At 45.3% G+C, this 9,954-nt stretch overlaps 1 protein-coding gene across 3 annotated transcripts; it reads left to right on the top strand.

Annotated features, from left to right (window-relative positions):
• The first annotated feature begins 649 nt into the window (after nt 1–649).
• On the top strand, nt 650–8,701 carry LOC100341439 (intelectin-1). 3 transcript variants are annotated; one of them, XM_089336944.1, is made up of 8 exons: nt 651–803; nt 979–1,153; nt 2,685–2,783; nt 3,848–4,095; nt 4,433–4,591; nt 4,970–5,090; nt 6,153–6,256; nt 8,434–8,701. In XM_089336944.1, the coding sequence occupies exons 2-8, from the start codon at nt 985–987 to the stop codon at nt 8,584–8,586; spliced, it is 1,053 nt and encodes a 350-aa protein (XP_089193070.1). In that variant the 5' UTR covers nt 651–803; nt 979–984; the 3' UTR covers nt 8,587–8,701. The 3 variants fall into 3 exon arrangements, with proteins under 3 accessions (XP_089193071.1, XP_089193070.1, XP_069932975.1); XM_070076874.2 differs by having other exon boundaries at nt 979–1,042; XM_089336945.1 differs by lacking the exon at nt 4,970–5,090 and having other exon boundaries at nt 650–803; nt 8,434–8,572.
• The last annotated feature ends 1,253 nt before the right edge of the window (nt 8,702–9,954 follow it).

Below are 9,954 nucleotides of genomic sequence, written 5' to 3' on the forward strand. Positions count from 1 at the left end.
CGAGGCTGCAGTAAACTTATGTTAGGTATATAGTTTTATTGAGGAGGATCTGACCAATTCTATTGTAACTGAACATGACTTTTAGGTCCTAAAGAATGACATCAGGACAGGAATGATACAGGAGGGGTGAGGCATTGCAGAGAATTTGTTCTGATTTATTCCCAAATGCATTTGTAGCAAAGTTTCACCAGTCGATGGAAAATGAAAAAACAAAACAAAACAAAACAGAGGCGAGTCTCTGTAACCATGCATTTATCAGCCTGAATGTTTATGTTGATTCTGAAATGACCCTTTTCTGCTTTGTGTTAAAATTTTCTTTTCCTGTGAAGATGGTACATGGTTAATTTTAAAAAGTTTCTACCAGAAGGAAAGATACACACACACACACACACACACACACACACTGAATAATACCAACTCTGGGTGGTTTACTCACCTACTTGTGTTTTCTTTTGGAGAAGGCGATGGTCTATGAGTTCCCCAAATTTTGGATGCATGCCTGTAAATGACCTTAGGAATTTTTTTTCAGAACTTGAAATTACACAAATTAATATTGATTTAAGGACCCTCCTTGAGAAAACTAGGGCTGTCCCTCCACTGGGCATTGAGCCCAGTGAGGTGAGGTGGACACCTGGGTGTGGGGCCCCACGGGGCTTTCACCATAAAGGGCTCAGCTTCTCACCCTTCACCAGGAGCCTCCACAGAGACTGTTCCCTGTCTCCACTTAGCTGTTGTGCTGGCTTGGAGGGGAGGACGGTGTGATCCGTGTTGGAGAAGGTGCAACTGGGACAGAAACAAGCTCTGTGAGTGCAAGAGCCCCATCTTCAACTCAGGGAGGCGGCCGTGATGTGGGTCCCAGGGATGTGTGAGTTTAACCAAAGGCAAGGGATCCTAGAGTCTTTATAGCAGTGTCTAATGGAGCAAGGACTTAGAGACTCAATATGTCAAGGCTGTGACCTTCATCTTCCTTTTCTTTAGGTTGCCATGACCCAGGGGGGCTTCCTGCTGCTCCTCCTTGTGGCCACAGGATGGCGAAGTGCAGGTGGGTCTCACACTGGGAGCAGCATCTTCCCAGCTCAACTTTGGAGCTCAACAGCAGAACTAGGCTGGATCCAGGCTAGAGAGGGTATTTTTGAGATTCACAGATCGACAGGCACGTGAGCTGATTGTTGATTTCTGGCCACCAGGGGTACAGAGCCATAGCTGATAGGGTGTTTCCCCGTGGCACTGGCTGGGGCCAGGTTCTATGCCTCTGTGTGATCCTGTGGAGGCTCCAGTGAAACTGTCTGTCCTGTGCTATTCCTCATCCTGTGGTCTTAACCTTGAGTTTCCATGGGAAGAGCATAGTCATCTTTATGCTCAGAAATGTTGTCTTGATGGTTTTCCTATAAAATTCAGAGTGATGACATCTGAACATCTGTATTTCTCTTTCTTCAGTTTTTTTTTTTTATGAAAAACAATGTTTTCAGATATCTTCTTTCTTAATCTTCAGAAAACTTAGTTCTTAGCTTATTTGAGGAATGAGGATGATGAGGCTTCATTATGTGAAGTTAAATCCAAGGATGCAGTGGTGAGGGTTGGGGCCCTTGCACTTGAACACCCCTGCCCTTGCAGATCATGGTTGTTCCAATCCTCCGGAAGTTTAGAGCAGTTTACAGAGCTGGAGTTACATACAATAGTCTTTTTTTTTTGACAGGCAGAGTGGACAGTGAGAGAGAGAGACAGAGAGAAAGGTCTTCCTTTGCTGTTGTTTCACCCTCCAATGGCCGCCGTGGCCAGCACACCGCGCTGATTCGAAGCCAGGCACCAGGTACTTATCCTGGTCTCCCATGGGGTGCAGGGCCCAAGCTCTTGGGCCATCCTCCACTGCACTCCCGGGCCACAGCAGAGAGCTGGCCTGGAAGAGGGGCAACCGGGACAGAATCCAGCGCCCCGACTGGGACTAGAACCCGGTGTGCCGGCGCCTCAAGGCAGAGGATTAGCTTGGTGAGCCGCGGCGCCGAACAATACAATGGTCTTCATTCTGTGCCTCTGTTAGTCTCCTGGCTACTGTCTCCCTCTTCCCTACATCACACCTCAGGTTCAGCCATGTTAAGCTACTTAATTTCTTCAGTAGGTAGGATTATGATTTCCTTTGTTTTTACAGAGTCTTGGATGTAGTGTTCGCCCTGTCTTTAATTCACTTCTCTTTCATCCTACAGAGAAATCTTGTATATTTCCTAAGAACACACTTGGGGGTCGCCTGGACTCAGAATCCTCCTGGGCCTCACACATCCCATCCTGACGACTCCTGCCTCCATTCTGGCCTATCCCCTCTCATATCACACACTTTGGTTTGGTTTGCTGGCGTGTCTATCTCTTTTCATTTATTCTTCTCCATATAATTTTGTTGAGTATCCATTCGTCCCCGGGGAGGCAATTCGTGGGGATGTTGAGTGTGTTGGAATGCCCAGTGTCTAGGGCAAGGAGGGTCACAGTTGGTGTAAAGTGGAGGGGTTGTGCATGCAGCCTGCTGAGTGCAGGGTCAGCAGAGCTTTATGGAGCTGATCTGGGTCTCCCAGGGCTGTGGATCGCGGGCAGCTGGGCACTGCAGTAGGGGTACAATGGTTTTGGGATCTGGGACAAAAGGACACTGGGTTTTTTGTCAAAGCAGGAATGAGATTCGAACTCTTCTTGTTCTGTAGCTGTGGCCTATACAGATCCCTCGGAATGGAACTGTTCGTATTCTCCAAATCTGCCCAGAAGCTGCAAGGAAATCAAACAGGAGTGCCCTAAATCACGCGGTGAGTGCTGAGACATCTAGGCAGAACCAGGCAGTGTGGTTAGGGTCTGTCCTCTGAGAGTGTAGTTTCCTTTAGAAGTTTTGAAAAACTTGTGGCAAAATATATATTCATATATATCAGTTGTATAATAAATATATATCAATATTCTTTTTCTTTAAATGTATGTAGCTACTACTTTTCTGAATACATATATAAGTATATACATAGGAATATATATATATATGTATATACACACAAATACACACACCCATATATAACATACTGGGTAACATTTTCCAGTTTAGATAATTTTAGTGGTTAACTCACTGTCATTAACCACCTTCCCACTGGTGTGCAGCTATCACAGGCTGCATCTCTACAACATTTTAATTTCACAGAGTGGTTGCAGACACTCAGTGCCCACTAAGCACTAACTCCATATTCTCCTTGTCCTCCAGCTGTGGTCACTGCTGCTCTACTTTCCCTCACTATGAATTTGCCTCTTCTCATCACCTCTCCGAAGGAGAACCATTAGCCCTTAGCCCTTTATGCCTGGATATTTTACTTTCATCATGTTATGAGGCTAGTCTGTGGTTTACCATTGGGTAACTCAATGCTTTTTATGCTTTTCATATGTTTACACACACACACACACACACACACACAGAGAGAGAGAGAGAGAGAGAGAGAATACTTTGTGCATCCATTTGTTGATGTGTGTTCACGTTATTCCTACATTTTGCCTCTTGCACTAATGCTGTGATGAACATCACAGATATCTGTGTGATACCTGTACAGATATCTGTGTGAGTTGCTGTGGGTGCAACTTGGGATGGAATTGCTGAGTCATGATGGTTCCATGTTGAACTTCTGAGGAATGTTGCTAAAGATTTCGGTGATTCTAGGCTCTGCCCCAGGCACAGGAAAATGAACTCTTGAACCTGGGGGATCTTGCAGCAGCCCTGGGCACACTTGGTAAAGGATGCAGGGTGGGGGAGACATTACGCTGTGTTCCTGGTGCCCAGGGCCTTACTGTGTGTGGACTGAGCCCCACCATGAGCTTGCATATCTGGTCCCCTCTACAGATGGCCTGTATTTCCTCCGCACTGAGAATGGGGTCATCTACCAGACCTTCTGCGACATGACCTCAGGGGGTGGTGGCTGGACCCTGGTGGCCAGTGTGCACGAGAACCTCATGGCTGGGAAGTGCACATTGGGTGATCGCTGGTCCAGTCAGCAGGGCAGCAGAGCAGACTACCCAGAGGGGGAAGGCAACTGGGCCAATTACAACACCTTTGGGTCTGCGGAGGCAGCCACAAATGATGACTACAAGGTAGGTACCATGCCTCTTTCCCACCACTTGGGCAAGGTGAGGCGTTGAGTTTGCAGGGCCACACGTGGGCAGGAGGGAGGGCTCTCGGGTAGGGACATGGAGTAGGGTTGGAGAAGAAGGCTTAGATGTCTTGACCACATCTTCCCCCAACAAGAAAGACCATGACGGACTGGGGTAGTGGTGGGGAGTCATTGTTTGCTGAACGTGGGGTTGTCTGAGGCTGCTGGCCATGTCCCATCTGAGCCCCGAGCCACCAGCTCAACCAGGGCTGCCCATGGGGGTCTTCTGCCAGATGGGACCTCCTGGGCTGGTTGTCTCAGTATGTGCTGCCCCCCAGAACCCCGGCTACTACGACATCCAGGCCCAGGACCTGGAAATCTGGCACGTGCCCAACAAGACGCCCCTGCAGCACTGGAGGAACAGCTCCCTGCTGAGGTACCGCACCAACACTGGCTTCTTCCAGCATCTGGGACACAATCTGTTTGGCCTCTACCAGGTACACAGGGCTCTGGATGTGGGCACTTTGGGGAACAGGGAGCGTGTGTTAGGGGTGGAGCAAGTCAGCTCTGTTGGTCCCACATAACCTCTGAGCACCTGTGCTTGCCTGTTTCTCCTACTTGTGGTTCACTGTGAACCCATGTCCTGCCTCTCCCAGAAGTCTGAGCAAAGGAAGGGCGGAGAACTGTGGAGTCTGGGGAGAGAGGCAGGGACTAGGAGCTTGGGACTATTGGAGAGACATAGCTCTGGGGAGAAAGGAATCAGGGTTATTGAAAGTGGTTTCTGAATAATGAATTGGCTTGTAGGGACTCCTACTTTTTCACAATTTGGCAGTTGCTCCACTCTCCTCACTCAACTCCTCTTTTACACTTTGCAGAAATACCCAGTGAAATATGGCACAGGGAAGTGTTGGACTGACAACGGCCCAGCGATTCCTGTGCTCTATGACTTTGGTGATGCTGAGAAAACTGCATCTTATTACTCACCTCTGGGTCGGAGTGAGTGCCATCATTAACCTTTAGGTGCCTTCACAGGAAATTACCAATGAGAGTTCATTATTGCTGGTATTCACCGAGCACTTACAACGGGCCTGAGTCTTCTCTAGAATCTCGACAAGGTCTTTTGTCATGTATTTATCATGAGACAATGATGGAGTTCGTATTTTCAGAGGAGTTAAACCTAGGTTTCTTTTTTTTAAATCCACTGCCTTAACTTGCCACCTGTAAATTACTTTCTTTTTTCTTTTCCAAATGCTGTTTTATATTTTTGTATCTTTCCCTTTTTGTTTGTCAAGAATCAAAGTAGAGAAGAAGGAATTTGTAAATTATATACAGACAATAACACTGTCACAGAAATACTCATACACTTTGTAAAATAATCCTATTTCTAAGAAAATAAATGCAGAAGTTATATAACATGCTTGAATAGGGTATACTCACACCAACTTATGTTACTCTGGATATGAAAAGAACAAAAGAAGGAAGTTGCCGCTTGCAAGCGGTAAGGCAAGGCACGGGATACTGTTCCCAGGGAAGAAAAACTGTCAATGTGGCAGAGAAATTAATTTCTGTACTGAAGGATAGCTGTTAATGATCATAAGACAAACTCCTTCTGGTATAATAAAATTGCAAGTGTTAAGTCATAGATTGGCAAAAGGTTATACTTTTCTGTGTGGATAAGTGCTGGTGATGATGGGAGGATCCACACCTGGCAATTGAAGTGTGCAGAGAAGCAGGTGGTGACACCTGACCATGGCTGATCCTTGCTGGACCTTGTAAGGTCTTGTTGATGATCTCCGTACTGAGTTTCATTTCTCCCCTATGTCCTAGGCAGAAGAGCATTCTTTTGTAAAGTCCTAGGGTTAGCTCTGTCTTTCCTCATGGAAGGAAGTTCCCACAAGGATTAGTTCAGGGTTCAGTGCATCTGTCACTGGCCACAGACAGAGGTGCTGGGTTGGACTGTATGCTGGAATTTGGGCTTAAGGTATTGATGAGCAGATCAAAACTGTTTCTAGCCCTTTGTTTGAATATTTGACTGTTTCTTTACCTCTTCTTTTTCAGAGGAATTTGTTGCCGGATTTGTCCAGTTCAGGGTATTTAACAATGAGAGAGCAGCCAACGCGCTGTGTGCTGGGATGAGAGTTACTGGCTGTAACACTGAATTAGTGAGTTTTTCTGGAGACCATTTCCATGTGGGTGTGTGTATAGGTGTGTTTGTCTCTGTGTGACTGTATATTGGTGTGCCTGTGTGTATCTATTGTCTTATTCTCATATCCTTTACTATTATAATGTGTCATATGAACAGAACTTACTTTAATGGGGTTCACCAAGATATATGTATGCATAACATGTTCAGAATCATTGGTGTGTGAGAAATCCTGGTGTGTTGAATGAGCAGCAAGGTGTTGTGTAATTTTGTAGCATGAGATAGAGCAAGGGGCTGATGATGGAAATACCTACAGGAACCAGAGCATGGGAGTATATATTTTGGGAGATGAAATCATTGGGGAATTTTAAAGAGAACTGCCCTGATCAGCTTTGGTTTTACTAAGATGATTCCAATGTGTGTGTGGAAGATGTGGATTCAAGGGCAGATAAATTAGTGGCAAGGGGAATTTGAATTAGGTTCAAGTCGTATTGTAGAAGAGGGTGTATCTGAGTCATGTCTCCTTAATTTTTTTTAAAGATTTATTTACTTTTTTAAAAGTCAGAGTTACAAAAAGAGAGGGAAGGAGGGAGGAATGGAGAGAACTAGAGAGAGAGAGAGAGAGAGAGAGAGAGAGAGAGAGAGTAGAGAATCTTCTGTGTGCTGATTCACTCTCTAAATGGCTGCAAAGGCCAGGGCTTGTTCGGGCTTGTTCTGGCTGTATCAGAAGGGAGATTCTATCAGGTCTCTAATGTGGGTGTAGGGACCCAAGCACTTGGATCATTTTCTGCTGCTTTCCCAGGTGCCTTAGCAGGGAGCTAGATCAGAAGTGGAGCAGCTGGTCTCAATCAGTGCCCATAGAGTATGCCTGCATTGTAGGTGGCAGCTTTACCCACTATGCCACAATGCTGACCCAGTCAGTGTGTTCTTGATAAGGGTGGATGAGCTCCAGAGACGCACAGGTGATAGACTGAACATGTTTTGATTACCAGGTGTTTTGGTAACTGTGTGTTTTCAGTTACCTAAGACAGGTTGCAGAACAATTCAAGGGAAGTGAACAGAGTTTTTCCTTTCTCTCAGGTGGCATTCAGATACCTGTGAGATATCTGAGTAGACACACCTTTGAGTTGGTTGTATATGGAAGTCTCAAGTGTAAGCAATATCTGGGCAGGAATGAGAGATTTGGGACTCAGTGCTGTTGGATGATGCTTTAAAGTCATGAGAAGTTGAGCCAGCATAACAGGGAAACTGAGGTGTAGACTGAGCCTTAAGTACTTAGGAAATGTGCAGATGAATGCTCAGTTGGTGGGTCTGAGAATGAATGCCCTGAATGAATGTCCTGTGTTTTGGTGCAATGGGCTAAGCTGCTGCTTGGGACAACTGCATCCCATATTTGAGTGCCTTGTTTGAGTCTTGTCCACTGTGCTTTGTAAACTGCTTCCTTTTTTGTTAAGAATTTTATTTATTTGTTTGAGAGGTAGAGTTACAGACAATGAGAGGGAGAGCCAGAAAGGTCTTCCATCCACTGGTTCACTCCCCAAATGGCCGCAATGGCTCAGCTGAACCAATCTGAAGCCAGGAGTCTGGAGTTTCTTCCGGGGCTCCCACATGAGCTTAGGAGCCCAAGGACTTGGGCCATCTTCTACTGCTTTCCCTGGCCATAGCAGAGCTGGATCAGATGCAAAACAGCTGGGACTAGAACCAGCGCCCACATGGGATGCTGGCGTTACAGGTAGAGGATTAACTTACTGCACATAGTGCTGGCCCAGGTACCCTTCCCCCTTAAATGCTGTTGGGAGGCAGCAGATGGTGGTTCAAGTACTAGAGTCCTTGCACTCATGTGGAGACAAAGATGAAGTTCCTCACTTCTGATTTTGCATGACCCAGCCTCACTCATAGTCATTTTGGGATTGAATCAGCCAGTGTAAGATCTGTCTCTCTGTCTCCCTAACTCTTTCTGTTACTCTTTCTTTCTAATAAATAAAGATTTTCTGTCTCTTCAAAAAAGAAAAGCACAGAAAAATTAAGAAAAAAGATAAATACCATTAAATCCTTTGGAGGACAGGGTTTTGGGGGAGGGAGTGGTCAAGGTCTTAGAGTTTCTGGCCAAGGACTCCAGAGAACTTGGCCATTAATTACCCACTGGTGTCAGCAGTGAATCTCAGCTCTTCTTGTGTCCCTTCTTTGTGTTCCCAGCACTGCATCGGTGGAGGAGGATTCTTCCCGGAGGGCAATCCCAGGCAGTGTGGGGATTTCTCCGCCTTTGACTGGAGTGGATATGGAACTCATCAGGGTTATAGCAGCAGCCGGGAGATCACCGAGGCAGCTGTGCTGATGTTCTACAGATGAGAGCTCTGTGGTGTGGGACCAGGAAGCCATCTCCAAATCCCAGACTGTCAGAGACAGAGGAACTGGAATTGTAATAAGGAGGGGGAAGAATAAAGTACATCAATTTGTAGCTCTAGGTGTCTTTGATTCTTTCTATAAGTCAGCTAACAACCTGGGAGATATATAAAAGAACATGTAGTTGTTCTAGTGAGTTCCAACACGAATATTCTGTGCTTGGAACACAAGTATCCCCTCTTTCTAGGAAGTCCTGAATGAGGCACAGGGGCAAGTATTTCAAGTTAATTTCTCCCTAATGTATTTTCTTTTTCCCAAAGAAACTTTTTATTTAAGGAATACCAGCTTCATGCATTTCATAAGTACAACTTAGGAGTATAGTGATTCCCTAATGTATTCTTAGTGACTGAGTAAAGTCTTCAATACAAAATACCTTAAAGAGAACACTGATTAGATTTGGCAGAAACCCAGGAAACAGAGGGTACAACCAACCACTGCATTTATTTTGCTACTTTGGCTGTCAGGAAAGTCTTCCCAGGGTTGGATGTGGTTGGGACATCTGAAATCCCAATTTGAGTTGCTTAATCAAATAGGATCCATATGTTTCACTGGGGTGTGAATAACTCATCTGTGCAAATGGAATGCTGACCAGAGCAGTACTGACTTGGGAGCAGAGCTCAGGTGTGTTATACTGTTTTCCTCAAAATGAAAGTCTAGTAATTACATTCTCTAAACCTCAACATTGCAATTTTTGTCCACTACTCATCAGGGGCAAGAGCATTTGTCCTCAAATGGGACATGAGTTGTGAGAGATAGATGTGAAATTGTCTCTCAGATTGGATTAACAAATTTAGCAATTAAATATAGGTTTGGACAACTTTTGTTTGAATTTCAAACAATAAACCATGTATTTTCTGTAAGTGAATCCTATGCAATATGTCATGTGACAACTATCCATTCTCCCAGGAACATTTGGCCATGTGTTGGTATCATCACCACTGTGGGTGTGTAAGGGTGGGGTAGGGGCTGAGGTGGAATGTGATTGATATGCACTGACTAGAGGCCACGAGTTCCAAGAAGCATCATATACTGCACAGGACATCTTCTGTGTAAAACCAAGAATGATGTGATCTGAGATGTCAACAGCAGTGTGTGGAAATGCATAGAGAGTATTGTTTAAATTCTAGAGAATGCAATGATTGGATATAAGGTCACCTGGCATTCTGCAATTCAGCATTCATGACCATAGACAATGGGATCAGTGTTTTCAGTTCCAGCAAAACCAAAGTCAGCATCACACCCAAGACTTATAAATGCCCCCCCTCCCCCCCGGAAAAATATCATTTTACCATTTTTATTTCTTGAGTTGGTTGG

Source organism: Oryctolagus cuniculus, chromosome 7 (assembly GCF_051225735.1).
Source record: "Oryctolagus cuniculus isolate XC-2025 breed Fujian yellow rabbit chromosome 7, ASM5122573v1, whole genome shotgun sequence".
NCBI classification, from domain to species: Eukaryota; Metazoa; Chordata; class Mammalia; order Lagomorpha; family Leporidae; genus Oryctolagus; species Oryctolagus cuniculus.